General features: G+C 29.6%; 1 protein-coding gene across 1 annotated transcript; it reads left to right on the top strand.

Moving 5' to 3' along the window:
* Window positions 1-31: 31 nt before the first annotated feature.
* LOC129919852 (atrial natriuretic peptide receptor 1) lies at window positions 32-27822 on the top strand. Its single transcript, XM_056000943.1, has 20 exons — window positions 32-394; window positions 4259-4776; window positions 4875-4986; window positions 6053-6218; window positions 10696-10770; window positions 16348-16504; window positions 16588-16707; window positions 21282-21391; window positions 21473-21661; window positions 21743-21878; window positions 22011-22131; window positions 22238-22353; window positions 22443-22521; window positions 25299-25419; window positions 25494-25859; window positions 25913-26072; window positions 26202-26532; window positions 26588-26927; window positions 26986-27259; window positions 27324-27822. Exons 2-20 carry the CDS (start codon window positions 4482-4484, stop codon window positions 27542-27544), a joined length of 3489 nt encoding a protein of 1162 aa, XP_055856918.1. The 5' UTR covers window positions 32-394; window positions 4259-4481; the 3' UTR covers window positions 27545-27822.
* Window positions 27823-27900: the final 78 nt, after the last annotated feature.

Raw genomic sequence — 27900 nt, 5'->3', positions numbered from 1 at the left:
CTCATTCGTTGCCGGTCGGTTGTAACGAAAGGATCCTTTTCTGTTAAAAACAACTGTTGACTTCTTTTGTATCCTTTGACTTTGCGCTTGTACGGAAGAAAGAATATATAATTTCTTTAAATTTGTAAAGGATTTCACACCTTAAAAAAAATTGTGTCTTTAAAATAAGCAGAAAAATGTCGGTTAAGTACATAAATAAATAAATAAATATGTTTGTGAAAAGTGTTGCAAAAGTGGCGGATTAATTTCACTTTCCGTTGGGGTTTTGTTTTGAAACAAAAAAAAAAAAAAAAAATTGAATGTCAGAATTGTTTTAAAAAGTGGATATTTTAATATTGAAAGTGTTTTGAATGTTTCCAATTGTTTAATGGATATTGCAGAGTTCTGATTACGGGTATGTTTAAATTTACAAAATTTGAGATTCAAACGATATTATTGTTTATTTTTTTTTTTTTTGTATTTTGAATCGATATTAGGTATTTATCAATAATTTTGCGAATTATGAGGTTTTTAATACTTGAATAAAAATAGTTTTTGCAAAGTTATTTTTATTTATTAGAAAATTTAAAAATGAATGAAAAAAAAAATGTATTTGTCTTTATACAATTTAAAAGTGCAATGGGACTTCTTGGGAAAACTCAGTATCATTTCAGTTGTAAGCCTTCGGGGTTTGTATTTAAAAAGAATCTTACAAAATTGCCTTTAGCTAAATATGTTTTATAAATTACATAAATGTAGACAGTGACAATTATTTTGAATTGAATATAGAAATTAAATGAAAAAAAAAAACACTCATACGCCCGAGTGTACTGGATTTTTGTTTTTAAACCTGTTTGCCGGTGTGGGATTAATTGAATTTGTTTGAAGTGATTTTGTTTTTGGAGAAAGATGTTTGTAATGAAGCTGTAATACGATTTAATTATATGTGGGCTGGACATTTAAAAAAATAAATGTTATTTGTCCTTAAGTTGTTTTATTTTCATCTTTATTTAAATGTGGTATTAAAATAAGGCCTCCAAAATGCATTATTTACGAAGTGAGATAACAAACATGTATATCAAATAGTGTTCTTTTAATTTAAGAATACAATGAAGATATTAGAGCTCAAATAAAAAAATACTATTTTAACGGTCCTGTTCTCCAAATTCAATACACCATTTGATTTCACCATCAAACATGATTATTTTTATTAATAAAATTTGCACGTATCTTGTAAAAAAAAACATTAAAAAAAGGCAAAACAATAAAAAAAAAGATTAAAAAAAATCTAACAAAGTATTTAACTTACAAAATTTTAGAACAAATGTGAAGGACCATTTGTAAAAATATTTAATATAGACTTTTTTTTTGGAAATTCAAAATTTGTTAGACCAGTTAAACAAAAATTGTTTCGTTTAGGAAAGAAGAACGATTTTATAAATTCGTTCCAAAAAAATCATGAGTTAGGGGCCCTATTTCTTCACTTTTAGATGGGAAAGGAAAGACAAGATTAAGTTAAATGTTATAAAATCGACGAAACTAAAAGCGAAATTATTGTTTTACATGTGAATTAGAGTTTTCATCCCTTTTTTCACGGCCCGGTATTTAGTGTTTATTTTTACTTTCATATATAAAAAACAGAACTGCATATTTTTTTTTCAAAAAAGTGGAAATTGATTTTATCCCCTTTTGAAGAATCAAAGAACTGTCTAGTTTTCAAATAATTTATTTTTAATAGTTTTTCAGTTTTGATTCAATAGTGCAATATTGCATGGGGCATTCCATGAAAAATGGTAACTTTTGATTATTGGGAAAAAGAGTAATAGATGGAATTTATTGCATTGAAAAACTTAGGCAGATAATTCTTTGTTAAGAGTAAACAAGTGTTTGCGAACTTGACTCCTAAATTGATATTCACCCAGCCAAACTTTTCATCAAGTTTTAAGTAAAAATAAACGCTTAAACTTGGTTAATTTGATGTCGTTTACGTTACGCAACATACATATGTATTTAATTAATGGTAACTATATTCGTTAAACTGAGACTTGTGGACGCTTATTTCTAAATGTTGAAATCGATCTAAAAACTGTAAAGGCACTTAAAATCTATTTCAAACACAAATAATCATTTTTAGCAAAAAACAAAACCGACTTCCATGGATCAAAACTGGGTTTTATGGTTTTTAAAATAGTTACTATGGCTTAAAGCTAACGAAATTGAAATGGGACCACACTGCAGCCACCAGCTTTCCAATACAAAAAGAATTATCAAAATTGGTTCATTCAGTCCAAAGTTATGCGGTAACAAACATAAAAAAAAAATACAGACGAATTGAATACCTCCTCCTTTTTGGAAGTCGGTAAAAACAGGCAAAAATTCATCTACGTTACAATAGAAAGCAAGCTCCAATATTTATGTGAATTTATAAATTCAAAACAAAAATAAAATTTGACGCTTGACAAAAATATAAAATTTTATTTATTAACATAAGAGCAAAAAACTATGGCAATGTTCTATAAAAAAAAATGTATTTATGTAAATTAAAACCCCTGAAGATGTTGGCAAAAAAAAAAACAAACGAAACTTCGGGAAAATTTGAATCATTTATTTTCAAAACATGATAAGTCCATGATTTTAAATTTTGCAGGAGAAGAAAAAAACGTTCTATTTTCTTTTGATGTGTGTAGCAAAATTTATAAAAAATATATTCTGTAGAACTTTAGCCTAGGTATAAAATACAGTTTCGTTTTTAATTTTTGGAGCGATAGTTCAAAAGATAAAAAATAAAAACGCTTTTGGACTTATCATACTGTGAAAATAAACGGATGTGAAATTAGTTTTAAAATGGGTACACAATTTTGCTTTCATCCCTAGTCTATCACAAAATTGTATTTGAGATTAAAATATAATGTCCAGAGTGCTTCTTTAACTTTAAAGACGCTTTAAACTTAAGATTTTCAGCCAGTAGCTTAATATAGCATTTACTCATAAAAAAGCTGTTGTTTATTTTCAAAAGATGATAAGTCCGGGACTTATCCTGTTTTTGATACTAAAAAAATATTTCGCTTAGCTGTAAAATCGGATATAGATGGAGTAGATACTTCATTATTTTAAAGATGGACGTAGTTATCCCTAGAGTAACAATTCAGTCAAAAAAACGAATTTTGAAAAAAAGTTGACTTATCATGTTTTGAAAATAAATGATTCATTTATGGATTGCAAAATTTTTCATTACAAATATGTGAATAGTGGAAAACTCAGAAAAATGCGTTATTCTTATGATTGGCTTATTACTTGAAAAGCGACCTTTATAGCAAAATAAATTTCTGCAAGATAAAAGAAAGAAACAATTACCAAGACCTATTAAGTTTTTGTACGATAAATGGCTTTCGCCCAGCGTTAGTTTTTAGACAATTTGTTTTCGAGAACAAACTTTTTTTTCCCAAATCATTTTTGATGGTATCTGCCATAGAACGGTTTTTTTCGAATTTCTGATTAACTCCCAAAAAATTTATTGATTTACAACGAATTTTCTTTAACATAAGACAAAAAAATAAACACAAAATTAATTTATGCCCAGCTCTATATGTAGGTCCAAAACTTTTAAAAATATATAGACAACACTCCAAAAATTAGAAATTTCTAACAAGGTAGATAGGGCAAAATTATATGGGAATCGTGCCAAAGACGTACAGCAACACACTGGTATTACCATGCGAAGTTTATGCATTTTCCATTAGAAGCAATGCAAATTATTTGATATCAAAGTAAATGTATTTTTTTTTTTTGTTTCACTAATCAAAATATTGTGACAAAGGTTTTACAAAAAATAAAAAAAATCTTTTGAGATCAAAATTATGCGTTGATAAACAATGATTATACTGAAATAATCATTAAAAATTGAAAAAATTCGCGTAATTTTTGTGAAACTTTATTTTTGACAATGTTGCATTCGACACTTTTGTCCAAAAGCTCATTGGGCCATTGTAACCATACAAAACTCAACCAAAATTAAAAGTTACCAGATTTAACACACGGTTTATGGTATGAAGTATAAACCTCTTTTAAATTTGTTTATTTAATTAAAAGGTGTACAAAAAAAATTAAAACAATTTTAAATAACGGAATAAAATGTGAATTTATCTGAATTTGTATTAAAACCATTTGTATCTATTAAAATTCTATTAATGACCTATAATAATAATAAAAATGTAATAATCATAACGCCAGTGACCAAGTGTCAATAATAATACTGATTTCATCAATTTTAAATTCACAGGAGTTCCTGGTTACTTACCCTCTCTCAGTCGTTATGACGAGTATCATTATATTATTTGTATCTTCAGAAGCCATTATTTTCCACATTAACAAAACCATAAACATCTAAAAGTGTATCCCCCCATTTCCATTCTCCATCCTAAATCTTAGTTATTACTATACCTTCCCATTTTTACCCCATCCTACTCCAAAAAAATCACCCTCGTCCAAGAAACATCCTTGCAATGCGAGGAAATTTCTTATCTTTTACAATCGGCTTTTGTCTCCTTGTGGCCATTAAAACATTCGGCATAGTTTATGAATCGAAAAAAATTTACTTCGATGATGGATTTTGGGAAGATATACCAAAGGATGTCAATGGAACTGGGTCATCTACAGGGATTTTGGAACAACAAGTGGCGGGTAGTGAACAACAACAACAAAAATCATGGAGAATCACAAAAAGGGAATTGTCATCAGACTATGAAGATGCTGGCATGACGGTATTTTACGTTGGCGTTTTGATGGCTTCACATTTGGGTGAGTATTATTTTGTGATTTATTGCGAAAAGCGTGTCGAGTTTTATAGATTTAGGTTTTTATTTTTTTTTTTTTTTTGAAATTTTATTTTCTACTAGATTCACCTTTTGATTTGGAAAGATGTGGACCGGCTGTTGATTTGGCCTTGGATGCGATTAACGAAGAGTTTTTGAAACCCCATAATATAACACTGAGAAAAGTCCAAGCGAGGTACGACTAGGATATATCTATTTTGTAATGATTATCGTCTGAGAAGAAAGGTTGTGATTTCGAAAAACCATTTCTTCGAGGACCCAACTTACATTTCAGCTTCGTTAAAGGTATTACAGAAGATACATTTCAGCTTCTTTTTAACTTTAGTAAGGTTGTTGAGCATGGAAAAAGGAGAACGTTATACAAGTTTGACCCTTTATAAGAATGTACTTATAAGGTATATAAGAAGCTTAAACGAAGCTTTACAGAAGCTCTACTAAAGCTTTGGGATTTGACAGATAGCTTGGGAAGAGCTCTCTTTAATATACATATGTCTTTTAGAAATTAATTTAATTTCTTTAATTTGATTTTAAATCATGAATTATTTTATCTTTTAATCTCAAATTAAATATAACATTCCTTTAGTTTTTAGTAGATCCATTAATAATATTGTCCGAGATAAATTAGTCAATGTCAAAACCAAAAATTGTCGGAGCTAGATTATTCAATATCAAAACCAAAAATCAAACACAAAACTTGGTAATTTCTGTAAAGCTTCTATAAATTCATTAACCAAGCTTATCCGAACAACTTATTAGAAGTTATTAAACAAGTTCCTACTTCTATAAGCAGTTAAATTTTAAAGCAAGCTCAATACAGGCGGTATAAAAAGAAGAACCTGTGAGACTTCAATGTACAGAAGCTGTTGTGTTAGTTGGGGACTGTTTTACTGTTTTACTGCTTATATTTATGTTTTATGTACAACTCTAACCTCTTAAACTATAAAACAAATATTCAAATTGCAAAACAGCTTGGTTATTTGCACTCCGTTGAACAACTCTTAAGACTTTGGAGACGATCGACCGACGACGGCTGTGTGTCGTTAAGAGAATTATATCTGAGAAAATTTAATTGCCCGTGTAAGCAGGCATTAAATTATGCACGTTATTCAAATATAACACGAAAGGAGGAATATTTTGAAAGATTTCATCTTAATCTCAAGTTTTATTGTTTTAAAGTCAAAGTGCTTATGTTTAGATCATTAAATTTGAATTTGTTTTATTTTCCTTAAACATTTCTTTAGCTATCCATCATGTTCGGGAGCAAGGGCTCCAGGTTTAGCAGCTGATATGCATTTTAAGGACGATGTGATAGCATTTGTTGGACCAGCTTGTGCTTTTGCACTTGAACCTGTTGCACGGTTAGCAGCATATTGGAATACTCCAATTATTACTGGAATGGGAGATCAGGTAAGATTATACTAAATAGAGAGATCCTTTAATATCCTTAAGAGACTTTTTTGAGAAAAAAAAAAAAGAAATTTCATCTTTTAATTTTTAAAGTCGGTTTCTAGAAAATTATCTTGTTCGATTATTTGTCTTTGATTTTTTTCTTTTCTTAATTTCAATTTGATTTTTCTTTGAATAAATAATTCGATAACATTCATATGTCTTTAAAAATAATATGCGTAGGTCAGGGTTATTTTTCAATACAATAATCTACTTCTACTGTGTTGGAAAAAAATCCAATATTAAAATGAAAATCTCCTCCAAGATGGATTTAATCAAAAATTTATTTTACTGAAGAAGCAACAAGTACCATCATCTATAATAAATATCCCAAAGCATCTAGGATTTCAAGTTCAAGAGCACGCGTTCCCTTTTGTATTGTGTTCTGATCTTTTTTTTAAAGCTGTTTTGCGATGAAAAATAAAATAAATTCTTGTGGCACTTATTTATCTTTTAAATATCAGCAAAATATGTTCTTATAATAAACTCTCGCGAACTTCTGTCTGCAGAGATTTATAAGTCGAAATTCTATTAAATCCCTTAAACGTACACACGTACATAAAATTCACAAAAATTAAAAAAAAAAACTTCAAAGTTAATATTCTCGAATCTGTATGAAGGGTAGTTAGTTACATGTTACAGTGGAAGCAGTTTCACTAAAATTTAGTTTGAATTTGCAATATGACCAAATAAATAAATGTTTACATTAAAAGATAAATAGTTTATTTACTAATAATTTTTGATGAAATACATGTTTTGCATTTAGAGTAATGCCTGAATTGAAAAAAAAAAAACAAAAGAAAAATATCTCAGAAATAGCATATTAGAACATTTATTGAAACTGGTCACTGTGGTGTATGCGTAATTTTTTGTACCAGGATTTTTTCGGCCTACCTTTCTTCTTACTTCATAATAATTTACTTACGATAAAATTATTTCAAAAATGTCAACCATTAACATTAAGTGATATTTAAAAGTCAAGTATAAGATAGCTAAAATAATCATATATTTGGAAACAGAGAAGAGATTAGAACGACTCAAGTTGCAAGTTTTTAGTCCCCAAATTCTAATGTAATTATATTGACATCATTATTTTTGGAATTTGGACAATCTAAGTACATTCTGTAAAATTATGTGTAAAATTTGAAAGGGAGACAAAAAATTCTTTATACGTGTGTCCCACCCTTGACGATCGAATGCGCAAAAAACGTTTATCAAAAATGATTCGATTTCAACTACAACACAGGTCTGCAAGGAAATCCTGCTTTAAATAAAACTATACTTTTCTAAAGGATTTATGTATGCTGATTCCGAATCCAAAGTCAGAATTGACCTAGCACGTCACGTTTTTTAGAAATTACCGTTAGAAATTCTCAAAAACCCATTTTTTTTGCTGTTTTCGAAGAAATATTTTGGCATAATGTAATCTTTTTCAATTAAAATTGTTACGGTTTATGAAAGAACTTATTTTTTTCTTTCTAACTGATCTCTAAAAATTAATATATCTTTCTCTTTTATACTTTTATACTTTCTCTTGTATACTTTTCTAATGTAGTGTGCTGATTTTAAATCCGAACTCAAAAAATTTCGGTCAGCTCTGGGGTCGAATTACGGCATACGTTCGTTAACGTATGGTTGCTATGTGTCCCTATCTTTTTCTAGTAAATAAATAGAGACACAAATAGTAAAAACGTTAACGAATGATCGTAATCGTATGCTGTAATTCGACCCCTGGTTTTTAAGATATAGTGTTTTTTCTTGAAATTTTCTAAAAAAAAACTTGACTTTTTGATACTTTAATGCGAATATCTTAAAATCCTGAGTTGATAGAATTTTTTTGACTTCGGATTCTAACTCAGCACATCAAAAACTATAAGAAAATATACTTTTGTTTCTAGGAGAAATAAATATGGAGTTTACAAGGCAGCTTATTGAATGATTTATTACAAATAAGATATTGCAAATAAGATATTTCTAAATAGAAAAATAGTACCTATATAAAATTACAAAACACGTACAAATTTTGTTTAATGTATTTTATCATGGTTTTCTTTACATATTTGACTTTTTAATATTTTTTTGTTATTTTACATTTTCCTTAATTAAGGTGCTTTTGTTCATGAAGGATTTACTAAAAAGTGAAGGATTTCGAAATTTCGAAATGTCGAAATGTTTTTGTCAATCAGTATTTTAAAAAATGAGTAAAAATTATTGTAAAAGGACATTTTTGGTGTCAATTGATGGGTCATATTATGAAGAATAAGTCCTCTCAATGCGACAAATAGTTTTAATTTTATACAAGTTAAGATGAATCTAAAAAGGTGATTTTTTAGAAACTACCCACATTTTTCAAAAATCATTTCTTACAAAAATGGTACCTGTTAGAATTTTTCTGAAACCAGATTTAGATTCATGAAAGTCCAATCTTTCATAATATCAAAAAATTATTTGAAGGAGAAAAAAAAAGTTAAATTTTGCAGACCAGGGTAATTATTATAATTATTATTTTTGTGTTAATTTTTTTTGTTCCTTAACTTTTTTACTGTTACTGAAGTGGGTCACTGTGGTGTATGTGTAATATTTTAATATATTTGAATCTATTCTATCGCTGACCAATCAACCCAATTAACTTTTTTTTGTGGATGGATCTATAAAATCAGTGTAATATTTTTTCGATCTGATATTGTTTTGAAATCTAAAATAGAGGTGAAACACAAAAGAAGGACATTTGATTGATCGTTAAAATGGAATACATTAAAGAGATTCCTAGAATCAACCGTAAACGGATTGCTTCTCAACTTATTTTTAAGACTCGCCGAAACTATGGCACTTCAAAGGGTTGGATCAGAATCGCTATCCTAAAGCCACCCTTTTGGTTTTTTTGTTTGTTTGTTTTGAATCGCTCCTTCGTGACAAAGTCTATTAAAATGACTTTGGGTTTGAGCAAAATGCAATGGTTTTTTTTTAAGTGCATCAATTAATAGATGATATGGGTCAGTAGCATTTTCCTTGAAGATATAAAGCTCATATTAGACTTACCCTATGTGAAAAAAAAAACTTTAAAAGTTCAATGTCAATTTTAAGAATACAAATTTTTTCGTTTGAAAATCACTTTTACCATTTTTTTAAACTATCCTGCACAGAGAAAAATATGACCCGCTAAAAACTAACAGATTGCCATATTGTTTTACCGTCCATACATTTCATAAGGAAATCTTATTAAAATCAACGATTAAAAAGGTTTTTTTAAGGAGATTTCTTATTATTTTTATAGAGAAAATCTTATTAAAATTTGACTGAAAAGTTGATTTTTTTTGCAACTTAGCACTAGAACAAAAATCGCGATCAATATTTTCAAGGCAGGTTGGTTCAGGTGGTAAGGTGGGCGACTAATGATTTGAAGTCTCCAGTTCGATTCCCAGCCTGGTCATCGTTTTTTTTATTTTTTTGCAGATTTTAAAACAATAAGGAAAACCCGATTATTTTAATAAGGTTTCCTTCTTGGATGAAAACCATAGAGAAATCTTATTGTTTTTGTTCTATTTTATGTGGTCTATTTTTCTCTGTGTGAGTGTTTATGAATTTCAACCCTTTTATATTAATTTGTTGATTTCGTTCAAATGTCAGTAATCTGTTCCACTGTTCATTACTGAGGATTTTCTTATTGTAAATGAATTAAGAACACAAGAAGGTGTTGTTTACAGACAAAAAAGAGGCAACATCGCGTTTGACTTTGTCCTGCCTTAGTCTAGGTAGGTATTATAGCCGGCAATTTGTAAGAACATAAATATCCGGTAAATTGGTATACTGATTCACTTTTCACGAGTATTATTTGTGTTTACAAAAAGCCAACGTTAATGTTTTATTTAAGAAAGCATTGATTGAATAACTTTAGGATTACGAACGAAAAAAGAAGGTTCTTTGAATGAAAATATGTGTAACAATTAGAATTTATTGAAAAAAAAAAAAATATAAATCTGGGATCTATTATACATACATTCTTGTTCCTTTTTTAAAATCCTGAACTATGAAAAATTATCAAAATCAAATCTTTGTAAATCGAAGTTCAAATTAAAGTTCAGTTTAACCGAAATACAGACCGGAAAACACAAATACGGGTCTATTTTTGTCTTTTTTCAAAAATATTTGACCTCAGATTGAAATCTGATTTCCGGAAATTTAGATAACTTTAAATTACTTTTGATAACAGTTTCTTTAAAAAAATTAATTGACTTGTTTAGGATTCAAAAGGATTCATGTTTTCAAGACCATTATAATGAAAAAGATTTCCTTTAGATTATTTCTGTTTAAAATTCAGTAGAATCTGTGTTTATTTGAAATTTTGATAAGATTTAATATTATGCCACTTCATTAAAATGTTTTTGTTTCAAAATATTATTTTGACCCTTTTATAAATATCTTTTTTTGTTCACCACAGCCCCCTTCTGAGGGTGAGTTGACAGTCACATCAGGAATTCTTGGAAAAATACATAAATGGAAAAATGAAAGCACAGTAAGTATCTAACATTTACATCTATTGATGATTTTGTTTTATCCCCAAAAAAAATATATTCAAGTGTTTTTATTTTGTGTGTGTGTGTGTTGACATAATTTAAAATAAATCAATTTAATATAAAAAACAAAATTCATTGCATGCCAATTTGTCAACAAAAAAAAAAACAACAAATTTATTTTCATTCCCCAATCCCCAATATTTACCATGAGTGATTTCTTTATTTATGTGTTTATTTAGGATTTTTAATAAATCAATTCATAAAAATAATCTCTGACTTACAAATATATTATAATAATAGGATTCGATATTTATTCATTGAAACGCCTTTGTTTTGACGACATTTTTGTTTGTTTTTGTTTTGGGTTTAGTTTTCAGAAAATTTAGGTACAAATACTTTGCTTTGACAGCAGCTATATATAAGTCAAAAACAATGTACAAATACCTGCTGAGTTGAAATTGATCTTTAATTTCCTAAAATTACTTAAACTCGAATAAGTTTACCTGTAATCTACAATCTTACCTTTCTACCTACACTTTTGTCAAAGGTGTGGTGGCGGTGGCATTCGAAGGACGACCCTGACACTGCACAGCAGAATTGTAGCTCTATTATGGTCCACTTTGATTGAGAGGTGATTTAGGTATAATCGCTTTTGGTTTGCAGTCTCTCTTCCTATTTGGTTGCCAGTATGTCCTAAGAGCTATTGAGAATATATACGTGGAACGACTTTTAAGTCCAATCGAATAATTAAATGTAATGAATTCATTGATTGTAGCCAAAGGGAATAGAATGAAATCAGATAGATTTTATCTGTGATACAAGGTTTGTGTGGAAAATTCAAGAACATGTGAAAATATATTTTCCATGAAACTGTCTGTGGTTAGAATTCAAAGAATTTTTACTCTGCTTTAGCATCGTGTAATATTATCTGGGCAACATAATATTATATTGAGTTCGGTTGTACCTTATACCTTTAGCCTTTCGTTTCCAGACAGTATAAATATATTTTATGAAGGTATTATTGTGTCAGCTTTAAGCCACATGAATGCGTGATATAAATTTAAGGTGTTGGAAAATGGAGATACAATTTTTAGTTTTTTCAAAAGATTAAAAAATGTAAGGGCCTACTTTGCAAACGTGTGTGTATTGGGTGTTAATGGAGCGAAACAAAATTGTATTTTACATATAAATAAAAACTCTGGACTAGAATAAAGTCCTTAAATTTGGTTTATAGAATTCAATATAATTTTAAATTCTTCCCACACACATTTGGTATCGAAATTTGAGGAATCTTTATCTATGAAATATCAAGAACTGCAGTTTTTCGAAACATTTTTTTAAAAATCCCACGTAAATAATTTACAAACTTGACTCCATTACGTCAGTCAGTCAACTTATTCATAAACAAAATGGCCACACAGGAAAGCCCCAAAAAGCTTTTTTGATATTTTGTCACTACATAATTATCTATGTATTAGTGGAGTAACTAAAGCTTAGATTTTGATGATCTTTTTTTCAAACGTTGGTAATTAAAAATACTTTAAAGTCTATAGATTAAAAATTGCTGGTGTTGCCGTTTTGATTTTTTAAATTTAATTGAAGATTTTTGTGAACAAAAACAAATTTTTTTCAAAAATTTTTCTTAAATTTCACAAATTTATTGATACCAAAAGATTGTCTAGGAAATTCAAGGAAAAAAAATATATGTGAGTGAGGGACAATCTTCCATAGTTCAAGCGATAGATGCAATTTTCTTATTAATTGACTTCAAACACAAAAAAAAATATTTGAACACAACGGCAACACCTACAATATTCAAATATACATTTTTTAAAAGCTAGAAGCTTAGTCATATATGTAAAATTAAAATTAAGTTAATTGAATGAACGGCTTTTGAAAGAATGGTAATTTTTGAAAAAAAAAAAATTATTGAAAAAATTTTAACATGTCGATTTTTAAACTTGGTCGTCATATAAAATGCATCTATTTTCAAATTTTTTTGGCCGCATTTATTATGATTTCAAATTATAAAAGGAAATGTCAATATGTATTACGGTTTATGAAAAAAATTAAAAAGTATTTCATTTTCGAAGAACTGTTTTTAATAAAAGTTTTGAAAAAAAATGTAACTTATTTTTTTTTTTGTAAAGTTCAACATCTAAACATAAAATTATTTTTTATTCATTTAATAACCCTTACTGTTGAAAGTTAAATAGCAAAAATTTAAAGTTCCTATTTACCACAGTCTTTGAGAAAATTAATTATTTCAATGCAAAAATTCAGTTTTAATAAAAAAAACCATTGAAATTGAAGTAATTTTTCTTTTTTTTTTCAAAAGTGTGATATATTTTACCTTTTTTGCTTCGAAATTCAACTGATAATATTTATGGCCAAAAGTTTATTTTAAATAAATTCATATTTTATTAGAAAAAGTTTGGAAAAAAGTCATTTTAAATTTTTCTAATAACATTTTTTTTTTTAATTCTGAGTTTGAGGACCATTTTTTCAAAAAGTCTTGCTTAAATTTAGTGGGTTTAAATTTAAGAGATAAGAATGAGCTTCTGGCTTTTTAAAAATGTATTATAAAATATTGTAGGTGTTGCCGTTGTTTTCAAAATATTTTTTTTTGTGTTTGAGGTCAGAATGTTAGAAAATTGCATTTATTGCTTAAACGATGGAAGATTGTCCCTTACTGCCTTTTATACATATATTTTCCTTAAATTACCTAGAGAATCTTTTGCTATCATTTGTTTTATGAAATTTAAGCAAAAAAAATGGTTTTGTTAAAAAAAAATTAATTTTAATTTTAAAAAACAATACGGCAACACCGGCAATTTTTAATCTATAGACTTTAAAGTATTTTTAATTACCAACGTTTGAAAAAAAAAAATTGTCAAAATCAGAGCTGTTCGGCCGGGTTCCCTAATAATTTGCTTTAGTTACTCTAATACTTAGTATGTTTTTATTTCCCAGACCCTTTTATTTAACTGTCAATTTTGTAATACTACCGTACTAGAATTTTTCAATAAATTCAAATTATTTTTTCCTCAACTAAACAAAATTTTTGTTCATTTTTCGTGTTCGTTTATAAAAAAAAAAATTATATGGCGTTTTTGTAGAGCGTTCAATTTTATACCAGAAAATAATTTGTTTTAGCCTTTTTGACTAAACTTAAAAGCACAATTTTCCCCATGTAAATCACATAAAAAATTGAAATTTGCCATCAACAGTTCTTCGTATTAATATAAAGAGCTGTAACTTTCACAGGATTTATTTTATCATTTCTAACAATATTTTCAATATTCATAATATACAGCTATCTCAATAATTTTTTGTCAGAAGTACATAATTTTTTACGGTCTTTCATTGGATGGATTGATTTATTGCAATCTTTCCATGTTGGGCATAGTTTACTTATTCGATGACTCAATTTCATCAGAAAACGCCGGCAAATGGGCTGGCATTTAAGTTAACTCCTTAACTCTTGAACGCTTTTGATTTGATGACTTGTTTTAACCTCTTTTGAAATTTGATCTTGTTGCGATAAACAAAATTTTAAAAAGTCTTCACCTTCTTAACCCTTTGCTTCCTAGTGGTTTCACCATGAAACCACCTATTAATTATTTTTTATTTCTTATTGCAACAACAAAAATTTGAAAATTATTGCATGAGCTATTGCATTTTGAGTAGTACGACCAACAAAAAATTTAATATCTGTATAAAAGTTAATATTTAGTTAAAAAAATTCAGGGGGGTAATTCCGTAATTTTGAAAACGATAATCGAATCGATGATAATCGTTTTACAGTTTGAGAATCTTTAAAGCTATTTTAAGTCAGGGTATTTTGTGAGGGTTTTCTCAATTTTTCAAGTAGTTTTTTGCTTAGAACTATAAAATTAAATAACGGTAACACTGAACGAGAATGATTATAATGGTTCTTCAATCTATGGAATATGTAAACATGTTTTTCGTCAAAAAATTTGCTTTTCCAATCTAAATACTAGTTTAATAAGACTTTTTGTTAAAACACATTGGCTTGTACGCGCATTTTTATCTTTAAGTTTTTTTGACTAAAAAATGGACTTCAACTTTTGTACTCTCAGCTCAAAACATTCCTTATACAATGTAATTACTAGTTCAATCATTATTTTTTCGTTTTGGTGTGTAATTAGAAAATATCAAAACTTTTTCTCAAGATTTTTGTAATTTTTCGTGAAAAATTTTTTTAAAAAAAGTTACTCCGGGAACAAAGGGTTAAAGAAGTTACGGTTCATATTCTGCTTTCTTTTGTCATAATCTATGGAGTACATAACATTGTAAACCTTTACCCCTTTATTGAAATTTTTTTATTTTTAGTCCAATGTAATCCAATGTATTGTACTTCAAAAACATAAACTGTAAGCTACTTAGATATTTGAATATTCATGACGAACCTTTACCTAGCTTAACATTAAAACATAACTTCCTATAATTTTCAGTGTTATTTTTTTTACTCAAGGAGTAGAACACCTCAGGTCTTCAGGTCTATTATTTCTTTAAAGTTCAGTGAAGCTTACAAAACAATTTATACCTTTTTTTTAAATTGGCTTAAACAGACTTAAATATGTAAACATTTCGATGTAAAAACCCCCAAAGGCGTAGACTAAACACTTAAATTACATATCTTGATGGTTTCATTTCAATCATAATTAGAAAACTCCAAAGCCCATGTACTTAACCTTATGAGAGCGTATTTCATTAACCTTTCTCTCAGCAAGCAATTAGAATTTTTTAGGGATCCCACCATAAAATTAATTGTTTAAGTCTCGGAACAAAGTAGGCACCCCTATTATAATTACCTTTGTTTAAAAATATACGATTTGCTTTACTAGATTAGGTTCATCATGAGTTTTGAACTTTATGAAAGCATTTCAACAGGATGTTTTGTTATCCTTTTGATTTAATTATCTTATTTTTTTTCATTTCAATTTTGTTAAGTTCTACAATATTTTTTTTAAGTACAATATTGATTGATATTTCCTTAAAGTTTAAAGAAAAACACTAAAAAAAAAACGTCAATCTGTATGCGAAGACACCAACGAGCTATAAATCATTTTAAGTGGTGTTCCTCGCATGCACCAAAGTGTACTTACTACCTACATCCTCCTCATAATAAGGATCAAAGGACATTAATGGCTTTTGGCGTTAGTGTAATAAAGTTAATCATCCAATGTTCGAGTCGATTGCGTGTTCTACTTTGTTCGAAACGAGAGAAACAACACTTGAAATTGCATTCAAGTTATACATAGATCCTTGAGTCGCTTCCTTTCTAATTGCATGCATTACAAAATTGATTCCATTTGTTGTAGTTAATTGATGTCGTGTCTCGTATCTCTCGGTTAGAATGTTTGTCATAGAAACAATGTATATTTATTTAATTTATTTGATGTTAAGGAATTTCACGATGGCGATGCGCCTATCCGTTGGATATAACTAAACAAAAAAAAAAAACCCACCCAACACACACACAAATCCTTATAATAAGTCTTTTTTTCTTGTCTATCTTTTTGTTTTTTTTTTTGTGTTTTTATTTTTAGGGAATGTTTAAGGACAAATCAAAATATCCAACACTCACGCGAATGTCCTATTGTCAGTGTAGATTGAAATTGGTGTTTGCAAGTGTATTTCGTCAATTTGATTGGAAGCATGTGGCTCTAATTGTGGACAGATCGGATTTGTTTTCATTGACAGTAGGTAATGTTTTAATTATGGCTAAGAGCAAATGACATTGGCTTTAATTAAATTTGTCCTTTTACTTTTTTTTTTATTTTGTATAGGAAAAAACTTGGAATACGGTTTGCGACAAGAAGGTTTATTAAGTTTTGTTCGAGAGTTGAACGGAAATGAACAGGAACCATATGAAAATTATTTAAGGGATGCCAGTATGTATGCAAGAGGTGAGAAAAATGAATTTCTTGCTTAAACTTTATCACTAAATTTTAAAATGTTTAAATTAATACTTTCTTCAAGAGTTAGATTATTTTTTAACTTTGAAATTTCATCCTTACTGGAATTTTGTAGAAGGGCTTTTTTTTTGGTTGGAGTGGGCTTAGTCAACTGTTGAATTACTTTATTTGGCGCTGTTTTTAGTGTGAAGAAAAACTTTACAACATTTTTTCCAAATTTATAAGAGGACAATGGAAAGCTTTCTAACACAATAATTTTTTGGATTTACGCTTTTGGTTCAAAAACTATTTATTCAATAACCTGGGAATCAACACATTTTGACTCAAACAATTTGGTTATCTCATTGTAATTATAATAAATGAAAAACTTAAACGAATCGTTAAAGTGAAAACATAAATCCCATTTATTCCAATGATAAAGCAAAATCCTTAAATTTTATTCACCCTCCGATAAACTTCAAAACTTAGCAATGATGTCCAAAATTGTACAGTAGTTGACATTAATTCAGTCAATATGATACATGATTTTCCCCTTCTTGTGTATTCCTTTGACTTCATTAAAAATTTGCTATAAAATCTAACAGCCCTTCGGTGTGTGTTATTATCATTTAGAAGAATCATTAAAATGCACCCTTTTGTTTACTTCTTTGATATCCATATTATTGGTCAATGTGTTGAAAATTAAACTATTATAATTTATTTATGACAAAATACATACATAAATGATTTACAATGCCCGGCTGGGCTGGATTCAATTGCTCTTCCAGTAAGAGCCCACTCAACACTATAGATTTTCTTTTGGCCGATAATTTATTCGGATAATACCACTAGTAAACAGTCGGCCGACAAATAGTCGGTTCGATAGAAAATATTCCTTTTACAACAAATTTTGTTGGATCGTTAAAACTTTTTGATCTTACGATATTTAATCGTTCTAGTGTGCGAACTTTATTTCATTGTTATGCTGGTTAAGAGACCTACTAAACTGTTGACCGATGATGTTGTAAAATTGGTTTTTAAGATGTTTGACTATAAACCAAAAAAGAGAAAATGACAAAGCAACAGTTCATATACACTATTTAAAGTGTTATTATAAGTGAATTAACGCTATTAGATTTCCCAAAGGCTTTTGATATAGTCAATTATTTAATCCTGTGCAGAAAGTCTTAAACCGAGTATAAGTATTCAATGACTGTGACTTAAATAATTTTTAATATCCCTGTGTAATACGGTAAAGTGTCACAACTGAGCAAAAACGATCTGAGTTTTTAACAGTCAAAAGTGGAGTCCCACAGGAATATATTCTAGGACCTTTATTATTTTCCCTGTACTTAAATGAAATAAATAATGATGTTCAACTTTTTCAGAGCTGTCCTCTCAGCATATTCAATAATTCTATTTATATCCTGAACGAAAACCTAAACATCAATCAACTTGTCCAAGGAATTCAATAAATAGAGTAGAGTGTTTTGAATCAGTTAAAAACTCTCTTCTCAATAATCTTAGAAAAATAGGAAATTTAATTTTCTACAAAAAAAATCTTATACATATATAAAATAGAGTTCGTTAAGTGTGTGTGGCCGATAAACTCGCGGTTGGCTGGTCCGATTTTGGTAATTTTTTTTTTGTTTGAAAGGTATTAATAATATTATGTAGATGGTTTGTATAAAAAAAATAATACCTTTTCTCCCATCTTCACACAGCGTTGGATTAAGAATATTTGTGCATACTAATTCCCGAAGTACGTGTATGACACCATGCAAGGAGGAATAACGTGACATGTTTAACTTTATGGCAAGGATCGCAACTTGCATAAACATAGAAGCTCTGATCGTCTGGACAGTACGTAATGTTCAAAGATTTGGAGTAGTTTTTTTTTTGTATAAGACCAGACAAGCAGTACGTTGTTTGAATAAAATAACATCATCTGATAATTCTCTGCCACCGGGTACAAAGGGGTTAAGTCGTAAATGATAGTTTGCAGGAAAATGCGATTGAAGTTGAGCTAATGTATGAAAATCGATGAACTTTTGAGCATTGATCCTCTTATTTTTATAGGAAAGAGTTGCTCTTAATTTATGTTTTTAAAAGCAAATAAAACAGAAAAAAAAGATTATTCTTATTTCACCAAAATCCCGAAAATGCAATTTTGTGACTTAACCCCTTTGTACCCGGCGTTAAAGAATTATGGGCTGTTTTGCTATTTCAGGGCTGTTCTGCTATTTAAGGGAAATGCTCCAGGCCAACACAAAAAGGAGCTTGGGAACGTTTTGATTCTACGATTACAGAATAGGCTCGAGGCTAGAAGCTTCTATATCTATGCAAGACTGGGTCCTTGTCATAACGTTAAGAATGTCACGTTATACCTCGATATACAAATCTAAGGTCTGATAATTCGCCAGGCATGAATTCCATAGGAAACGTCTTTTGGAACATATCCCTTTTTGTACGTTATTTTGTATCAAAAAGTATGAATTCTTTGACTTTTTTTAAGGCAATCCGTATCTACATGATAAGCGCAGGTAAATGAAACACAAAAAAATTTGAGACATTTCGACAAAAACTTTAAAGATTTAGCAGCATGAACCAAAATATTGTATTTTTTTGCTTGGGCCTAATAATATGGCAAGGCTTTTTGATACACACCATTTTTTGTTTTTCTATCTTTGATATATGTATGTGAATAGAGCAGATGGTTTTCTTACCCGCTAACAGCCAACATATGTACCTATATGTAGTTGACCATGAGAAAAAACAGGATTCTCTAAATTAATACCACATATTTTTAAAGATAGACCTTGTGCCTTATTTATGGTTATAGCAAATGCCAATGTGTCAGAAAATTGAAGACTCTTAAATTCAAATGGGAAATCTGACAGAATCGTTGGACCTTGAGACACATCTTCGCCATTGAATTTTCCACAAAAAATGGAAGCTTCAATTAGCCATTAACTTCTTCAAGACAAGTCTTGTACATTGCAAAGTTTAGGTTGCTGTATGTTCCGAAGCATTATAGGTAATGGGCGCTACTACATTCCGCGCTAAATGATGTGGCGGCATCAGTCCTGGTATATCTAATGAATTCAAAAACTCAGTTTGGTAATTTAATACATTGCTTTCATTTGTGATAAGGTCAACCGTTTTGTTGGCAAAAAAGTTGTGCGTTTATATCATTTAAAATTGTTGCATTGATTTCAGAAACATAAAAAGTGCACTCAGCGCAGCGGGTGGGGGTTAGCTAGTTACTTAATATAAATTTTCAAATTCGGCTTCCCTTTCAAGTTATAGACAAAACACAAAAAGTAACAAAAAGTAACAAAAAGAGTCGAAAATATTGATCGTTACACAAATTATCATATCCTTATAACTTATGCATAGATTTTGAAGAAAATTATCTTGTTATCTTTGCCAAAAAGTGCACTATACATACAAAATATAAAACTATGAGGATTCGAAAGATTAAGATTTTTTATTTCAATGAGAAATTTTGTTGGCAAAAATTTCCTTTAAAAAATCGATTTTTAAAAACGTTTTGATACATTGCATCTGGAGTGACTCAGAAAAAGTTATTCCAGTGTTTGTTGCTTTTTTATTCAGCTTCCCGGTGCCGGTTTTTCTATTCAGATTGATCGTTTACTACTAAGTATGCTGAAACGTGTCCATAAACATTTATTTTATAAGATTTTTGAGTTTCCTGGATTCAAATTTATATGAAAAGTATAACGGCACTTGGTGTCCAAAAATTTTTATTTTTTTTGTAAACAAGTGTAATTTTAAAGTTCTTACAAATACAATTTTGATTCGTTTAATTCTATTTTTTCACAAATAAACATGAAAACTTAATATTTTGTTGATTTCGGTATCAAAAAATATGTACAATTAATATAATTTTGATAACAATAACTTTATACTATTAACACAGAATATGGGCAAATAGTTCAAATTTTTGTATTTAAATCCTACATGCAAATCTTCCTTCTTAATCGAACCTTAATTTGTTTACTATTTTTGTTACAGGCATTACGAACTTAAATACAAATTCAAAACATTTTTCCTTTTTTAATTTCTAAAAAACCTAATGTTATGAGTTTTAATTTTAAAAAGGTTTCTATGTACAAAAGCTAATAACCTGATACCAACATTGGTTTGTATTACTCCTTTCACAGCCATTAGCATCTCAAATGTTGGCATTATTCCTTCGTACGTTTTCACATACCTTCAATAAAGGAATGTAAAATAAAGGCAAGTTAGGCTACCGAAAAAATAACAACAATTTTAAGTCTAAGAAAATATGTTTTTAAGTTATGGCCTATGTTACTCAAGATCCTTTAAATCCAAAGTTGTCGTGCCTTAATTGTATAAAAGCTATTGATAGATTTTTAACAGCTAAATCCTACCTTTTCTGCGTCTTAAAAACCACCTTTCCTTTGAAGTTCTTAAATCATGTTAGTATTTTGAGTAAATCTATGCGACATTGTCTTGTTTTTTTATATCCCTCGGCTGCCAAAATTTAATTGGGGAAACATTTTCATTTAAATGTAAATTTTTGTGTTGTTTCTTTAAAGTTGTCATCCTTTCCGTTCGAGGAACTCTTGTTCGAAAATTTATGTTAGCCGCTCACGCTTTGGAGATGACAAAAGGTGACTGGGTATTTTTGGATGTTGAAATATTTCAGGTAAACAAAGACGACAATGCCTATACCATTCCAAATCTATTTTATTTATTCTATTTTGTCTGGCAAATTTTACGTATATAGAGCTCTTATTGGGGTGACCACGATTGGGAGATGGGCGATGTTGATGACACAAAAGCCCGCAAAGCCTACGAAGCATTACTTCGGGTTTCTCTTCTTCAGCCAACAAGTCCGAAATTTCAAGGATTCGCAGACAATGTGCGAGATGTAGCAGCAAGGAATTACAATTACACTTTTAGTAAGGATGAAGAGGTATAATTTTTCTGTGACGACTTGAGAAACTGAGAAAAATGTTCATTTAACAAAATGCCGATGATAAACAAACTTAAACAGGTAAACATATTTATTGGCGCCTTTTACGATGGAGTTTATCTTCTTGGCATGGCTTTAAATGAAACACTTACCGAAGGTGAGGATATACGGGATGGTATGGCTATAACTAGACGCATGTGGAATCGGGATTTTCATGGTAAACAAAAAATGTTATACACGAAGGATATATATATATGTGTCTTTGTCTGGCTTAGGAGATTGACAAAAAAAAATAAACAAAACAAAAGAAGTAATAAAATATTTTGTATAATTTATCAACTCCCCATAGGAATTACTGGACACGTGCGGATAGATGACAATGGGGATCGAGATGCTGATTATTCAATTCTCGACCTGGATCCAATCACAGGAAGGTTCGAGGTGGTCGCACACTACTACGGCATCAACCGGTACGGTTGGATTTTCCTTTTTTTTTGTTTGTTTTTCTGTTTTTTTTTTTTTTAATCCTGATTGATATGGAAATTATTTTACCCAATCTCTATGTATGTTGTGCAGAAATTATACGTCAGTAAGTGGGAAACGAATTCATTGGCCTGGTGGGCGGGAAGGACCTCCGCCAGATATTCCAAAGTGTGGGTTTTTGGGAAATTCGCCCGCTTGTCATGGCAATGGTGGGTAATTATTTTGTTTAGATGAATTAAATTTGATTTTTTTTTTTTGGGTTTTGTTTATTTTGGGTTCTGGATTTTTTTTTTTACAGAAATGATCATTATGTATGTGACGTTTGCTTTTGCGATTTTTCTTGGATTTGCAACACTGGTTGTTTATTTGATGTGCAAGTAAGTATACAAATAAATTTCTGGCTGTTTTTGAAATCATTAATATTTATATTAAGAAAATAATCGTACCTAAATAAAATTTATGTAGTTTTAGAAAATTAAGCAGTATTTATAGTAGCAGAGACCAAAGTTCTTAATGTTTACTAACTGAAAAATCACTCTTAGACAAATTCGTTGAATTATCGCGCTAGTTCTTGCAAATTTCAATTTTATTCTAGTAGTTATTCAATTTAAAAAATATATTTTTTTTTTGAAATTTTATTCCACAATTATTGCCCATGTAATTCAGTACCTCAAAAAAGTACGCATACACCACAGTGTACCGCAATAAAAAACAAAAAACAGAACTTTCTTCGGTTATGATTATTTTTCTAGTCCCATGTAGAGTATAAATTGCATTTAAAAAAGTGCTGACAAATTGGTCCGTATATATAAACACTGTTAAATGTTTTTGAAAAAAATGTATCTCTAAATTGGACAAAAAAATGAAAATAAAAAAACACTTTTCTGAGGCCGTAGAATATTTTGTAGAGTTATTTGAACATAATAAAACAACATATTTTTTAAATATTGTTGGACATTTTGCTTTGTTAATTTTTAACCGAAACAAAATTCAAACAATTTCAACTCAATATGCAACTGAACGAAACAAATATCTTTATTTTTTACCCAAATTTTCGAATTTCTGTGTGAGTTGAGATTTTTTAATTTTACCATAATTGTATTTTGTATATTTGAATTAAAAATAAAATGCTCAAATATAAATAATATAAAATATATAATATAAAATAAATATATCAAATATATAATAATAATTCATATAAATCGATGTCAAAGTGTAGGATATTTTTGAAAAAGAGTAGGTATTTTATCCTTAACCTTTGAAAGAGTTCGATTCTATATACCTTCATGCACGCAAATCTTACTTAATTGCTATAAATATGTATTTCAAAAAGTTCCAATTAACCACTACACATGCCACAAAGTTAATAAGCTAATTAGAGAAGTTTAATCATTTACATACAGATAACTATTACGCAACAATATTAAATCGGATATTTGGGTTGCGAGATTTAAAATGAATATTTAAAATTTAGCTCAAGATATTAATGTCCTCGACAGAGATTTCCGTAAGGAGAAGTTGCATTTTTAAAGAAGGAAAGGTAAGCATTTCGTAAAACGAAGAACAGGAAGGCTGATTTTTTTTAGATCTGAAGGTAGGATATAAGAAAGGCTTAATTCCGAGAACGCCACTACCCTGGCTAAAAACTATTAATTTGACGGAAAAATTAGAAAAGTCTCTCAAAATAAAGAGTAAAATAATTTTTTATTTTTTATAAATATGGTTATGTCCCTAAGATAGTCACATATTTTTTTGGTTAAAGTTGCTTATAATGTTGAAGCTTTTTTTCCTTAACTTTAAAATTAATTGTAAAACATATATGTAATAAAGATTTAAAATTGTTTTTAAAACAATAAAGTATTAAAAAAAAAGTATTTCGAGATTGTTTTTTTTTTTTTTTAATTGTAGAAACGGTTTTTTTTTTGTAATACAAAGCTTTTTTTTTTACAAAAAAATTCAAAAATAAAAAAAATTGGCATGCTATTCTCAAGAAACTATTTTTCCACACACAAAAACTGAATTTCAAAAAGATTTATCAACCCATTTTCAAATGGGTAAAACAAAAATTTGTAATATTTTTGAGAATTTTGAATTTTTTAAAACATTTTGATATTATGACTAATCAGACATTTTCTTTTTTAATCATTTAAATCAATTTAGTCATGTTGGAAAAGTAAGAAATCAAGAAAACGGTCCAATGGTACCGCTAATAACACCGGCACACAAAATAAAAAAAAGTGTCATGTACCAGGAACCAGACCTATTTTTCTATATGTTTTTGGGCACGCTTAATCCGAATTTCAAGTCCGTTTGGCCCTGCCGTTTTTGGGGTCTTTTTTACATTTTTCTCAAAACTGGAGGGTGACCGGGCAAAACGGACTTGAAATTCGGATTCAGAGGGTCCAAAAACATATAGAAAGATAGGTCTTGTTCCTGGTACATACAACTTTTTTTTGGTTTGCTGGCACTGTCGCGAAATGTCGCTTTCATCCCCGGCACATAAAAAATAAATTTCCATGTACCAGGAACCAGACCTATCTTTCTATATGTTTTTGGACCCGCTGAATTCGAATTTCAAGTCCGTTTTGCCCGAACACCCTTCAATTTTGAGAAAAATGCAAAAAACTCCAAAAAAGTCATAAAAATCCAAACAAAATGCAGTCACAGCTCAAAACTGGAGGGTGACCGGTCCAAACGGACTTGAAATTCGGATTCAGCGTGCCTAAAAACATATAGAAAGACAGGTCTGGTTCCTGGTACATGACACTTTTTTTATTTTGTATGCCGGTGTAATAAATCACAAATTCTGTATGACTGTATTGAGTTCTTTAAATGACTGTTTTGAGTGACATCAAATGCATTTTTTAGAGAACGAAAAATTAAAACCTCACATATTTTGGTTGCCAGAGTATGAAATTTATACTACGATTGGCTTTCACTTCAAAAACTTTTCAACTTTGACATTTTTGAAATACCGTATAAGACTTTTTCTGATATTTTTAAGCCAAAACAGAATTCTATAAGAAGGAACAATTATTTAAATTTTTTTAATAAGAAAAAGCGTTGACACAAATTTTGCATCTAATTTTGCAAGGGCTTAAAAAATATACCTGCAAATACAAATATGATCTTTTATTTCCTTTTTTTTTTGTAGGCAATTAAAATTAAACAGCGAATTAAACAATATGTCATGGCGAGTGCGTCCCGATGAAGTTCTACTTGAAGTTGGACGACTTTTTGGAAGTAAAGTTGGTCTACAAAAGTTAAATGCTGAGGTACATAATCTTTCCTTTGAATATAATCACTTAAATTATATTTAAAGCTTTTAAAATTCTTTACGGACACTAAGAACTTGTCTCTTCAACAATATGGAGTACACTCAGGTAGAGCGTCCATAGCCAGTTGCACATCTTTACCACTAACTCAAGTATTCACAACAATTGGCATATACAAAGGTGAAAGAGTGGCAATAAAAAAAATTGCAAAAAAGAAAGTCGACATAACATCGACTCTCCTGTGGGAAATTAAACAAGCACGTGATGTTTGTCATGAGAATACTGTTCGATTTGTTGGTGCATGTATAGATCTTCCACGGCCAACAGTTTTGATTTTAACTGAATACTGCCCTAAAGGAAGTCTCAAAGATGTCCTTGAGAATGAGGCGATTCAATTGGATTGGAATTTTCGTATGTCATTGATACATGATATTGTTAAGGTAAGAGGGTACTCAAAGGTTTCTCGGTTATCCTGATATCAATTTGATTCCAGGGAATGGCCTACCTTCACAATAGTGATGTGCAAGTTCATGGGAAGCTAAGATCTTGTAACTGTTTGATTGATGGACGATTTGTTTTGAAAATATCAGATTTTGGACTTCGAACACTGACTACTCCTTCAGATTTTCTAAAGGATCAAAATTATTATAACAGTAAATCACTCCATTAACAATTTTGAGTCTATAAAACTTTACAGAAGCAAAATTAGCTTCTATAAGGCTTTAAAGAAGCAATATTTTCACTTAGTTTTTTAAAGGTAATTGATTGAATTTTTCTTAAAGATTTTCTATGGATTGCACCAGAACTTCTTCCATTAACAATTCTACCTGGCAACCCTGCCACACAGAAGGGAGATGTTTACTCTTTTGCTATAATTCTTGAAGAAATCGTAGTACGTGGGGGTCCCTATGAAACTGCTCGCCAATTTATGGATGTTCAAACAATTTTAAATCGAGTTGAGGCCCATGAGTCTCCATCGCCTTTTCGACCTTTCGTTGGCCAACGAGACTGTCCACCCGATGTTCTCGATCTAATGAGCAAATGTTGGGCAGATAATCCAGATGATCGACCAGCTTTTGTAACAATTCGATCAACTGTTCGACTTATTATGAAGTAAGATCCTTGAAACGGTACCAAAGTGTACTTAAAAAACTTTTAAACTTTTCAGAGGATTCTGTGAGAATCTTATGGATGACCTACTCCGTCGTATGGAACAATATGCAAATAATTTAGAAAGTCTAGTCGAAGAGAAAACGGAACAGCTTAGCATGGAAAAACGAAGAACTGAAGAATTATTGTATCAAGTTCTTCCAAGACCCGTCGCAACTCAACTTTTAGCTGGTGAAATGGTGCAACCTGAACAATTTGAATGCGTGACGATATATTTTAGTGATATTGTGGGCTTTACAGCCCTTTGTGCTCAAAGTGGTCCAATGGAAGTTGTTAGCTTTCTAAATGACCTTTATAGTACATTTGATCGAATTATTGGATTCTATGATGTTTATAAGGTAAATTTATCAATTTGTATAGTCAAATTTTAGTATTTCGGTCTACCCTATAAATTAGGTTGAAACTATAGGAGATGCTTACATGGTGGTATCAGGTCTTCCGGAACGAAATGGCGATGATCATACCCGTGAAATCGGTCTTATGGCACTTGCAATTTTAGATGCCGTGAAATCTTTCAGTATTAAACACAAACCTGAGTGTCAATTGAAAATCCGTATTGGTATTCATGCTGGACCGGTGTGTGCCGGAGTTGTGGGTCAAAAAATGCCACACTATTGTTTATTTGGAGACACAGTGAATACGGCTTCTCGAATGGAGTCATCGGGTTTACGTAAGTTATTTTTGGTATTTTTCTAACTATTCTCAGTTTAATTTTGGTTATTTTGTAACTTTAGCACTGAAAATCCATGTTTCACCAGCGGCTAAGGAGATTTTTGATAAATTTGGTACATTCGAAATGGAACTTCGTGGTGAAGTTGAACTCAAGGGAAAGGGAAAAGTCATAACCTATTGGTTAATTGGTTGCACAGAACCAGATCCTAGACCACCAACTCCATTAAAAAATCATGAAAATGAATCTCCATTTCCGATCTTATTTCCATGCATTGGAAAGTAGTGAACCATAAGCTCGAGGATAAGAAAGCATATTTTAAGGTGTGTGCCAAAAAGCAAAAAAAAAAACAAAAAATACATTTGTACCTCTAGTTTTGAGAAAGAAAAAATCAATTATATTGTGTATTATTGTGTATTATTTAGGATATAAGAATGTGTCTAAATTTATTACTATACCAAAAAAAGATTGTACAAAACTTATTAACAACTTAATCATTCCTGAAGAATGTTGTTTTATTGTGATCAAGGTACTTTTAATTGTAAGATCTAGAAATGTATAATTTATATTTATTGAGAGAAACTGTAAAGGTATTAAAATATTTACAACAAATTATTTTGAAATAAATGCTTACATGAGTG

Source organism: Episyrphus balteatus, chromosome 1, assembly GCF_945859705.1.
Source record: "Episyrphus balteatus chromosome 1, idEpiBalt1.1, whole genome shotgun sequence".
NCBI classification, from domain to species: Eukaryota; Metazoa; Arthropoda; class Insecta; order Diptera; family Syrphidae; genus Episyrphus; species Episyrphus balteatus.
Note: the sequence above shows the minus strand (reverse complement) of the source record. Positions and strands in the feature narration are given on the sequence as shown.